Below are 1,435 nucleotides of genomic sequence, written 5' to 3'. Positions count from 1 at the left end.
ACAACGACCTTTGCTTTTTGGTTTTTGTTGATTGATAACGCGTGCTTGACGTGGCAAAATCCGGCAGTTTCTATGTGTATGTGTGTACACGCACGTATATCTTCTGTATTTGTAAATTTGTTTGCAAAATACCAGAAATGTTCTAAGTCTCGCGGTTTTTACAAAATCAAAATATTGCAGAAAACCCCAATAAAATCGACCCTGGCCCCTGATCCTCTCATTCCATTGGTCTTACTACTGTTGTACTGAGCGTTGTACATTTAGTAGATATTTACATAATAATCTCTAATAATTTATGCCACATAGCCAACATATAGCGCATATATCACATACTGCCATACCAACACAGGCTACATCATATGCTACATAACCAGCATATATCACATACTGCCATATCAACATATGCGCCATAAAATATTTCTCACGTAATGTCAATCAGTTGCATGACTGTAGTTATATAGTGTACATATAAGATCTAGTGCAACAGGATCATCATTCATATTTGACTTGTGTAATACAGTATACTTGAAGTTTGTACGATGACTAGTAAGCCGGCTACACCAGCTACACCGAAAGTTAAGGGTAGAATTGTCGATGTTAACGCAACACCCATGAGAATGACCCCCAAACGAGAAGCAAAGTCTAATAATCCGTACTGTACAAAGTATGATGATGATCAAGCCGCAGACGGTGAGGATAGCAGCAACCGTAAACGGAAGTTGTCTGGCCACAGCAGCGACCGACCAAACAAAACTCTTGGCCTTGGAGGTAAGGAACCCAAGAGTAAGGAAGAAAAGGGTTTACCTGAAGGTAAGGAGGAAAGCCAAAGCCAAAGGGTTTGCCTAATATACCCTATGAAGAGAGGGTTCATGCGCACGAGCATGAGATAAAGACAGGTACCCTATTTTGCTACCCGATAGAAAGCTGTACCGTGTTCAGAATGTGGAGCAGGATGACAATTGTCTTCCAAGAGTTGTGTGCGAGCATTCCGAATTGAAGACCATGGTTATACCAAACCATATGGTACTGAGGGAAAACGTGGCGACGTGTGACAACGATATATTTCTGGAGTATGCACAGAATCTTTTCTTTTCCAGCGAGCAAGACTGGAAGGCAGTCCTTGCAAAATGGAGGTCTGATATGATTAAGTCTGGCACCTGAATGGATTTAGACATGTTTATTATGTATGGCATTGATAGCTGTACGTGGCGCGTGAGATATAATAGTAATGTGAGAGTGACGACATCTTAATACTTAACTTGGAATTTGACGTCCAGAAGTTTTAGGCAATTGGCTTATTCTGATGAGGCTAGAGGTCACGTGAATGCCTGCCTCGTAGCTGGTAGGATTAAAGATCAACATCTACAATCAGCCCCAATTTCACTTCATGTGACATCGCCGCCGAAAGAACTGGTTTGTACGTATATTAAGTATG

At 41.3% G+C, this 1,435-nt stretch overlaps 1 protein-coding gene across 1 annotated transcript; it reads left to right on the top strand.

The window, feature by feature from the left end:
• Positions 1 to 539: 539 nt before the first annotated feature.
• SARC_08856 (hypothetical protein) lies at positions 540 to 810 on the top strand (the record flags this gene model as incomplete). Its single annotated transcript, XM_014297144.1, has 1 exon — positions 540 to 810. A coding segment is annotated over one exon (271 nt), but the record flags the coding sequence as incomplete, so codon positions are not given.
• Between the last annotated feature and the right edge of the window lie 625 nt (positions 811 to 1,435).

The sequence above is a fragment of the Sphaeroforma arctica genome (assembly GCF_001186125.1).
Source record: "Sphaeroforma arctica JP610 unplaced genomic scaffold supercont1.841, whole genome shotgun sequence".
NCBI classification, from domain to species: Eukaryota; class Ichthyosporea; order Ichthyophonida; genus Sphaeroforma; species Sphaeroforma arctica.
This window is presented reverse-complemented; position numbering and strand designations above follow the sequence as displayed.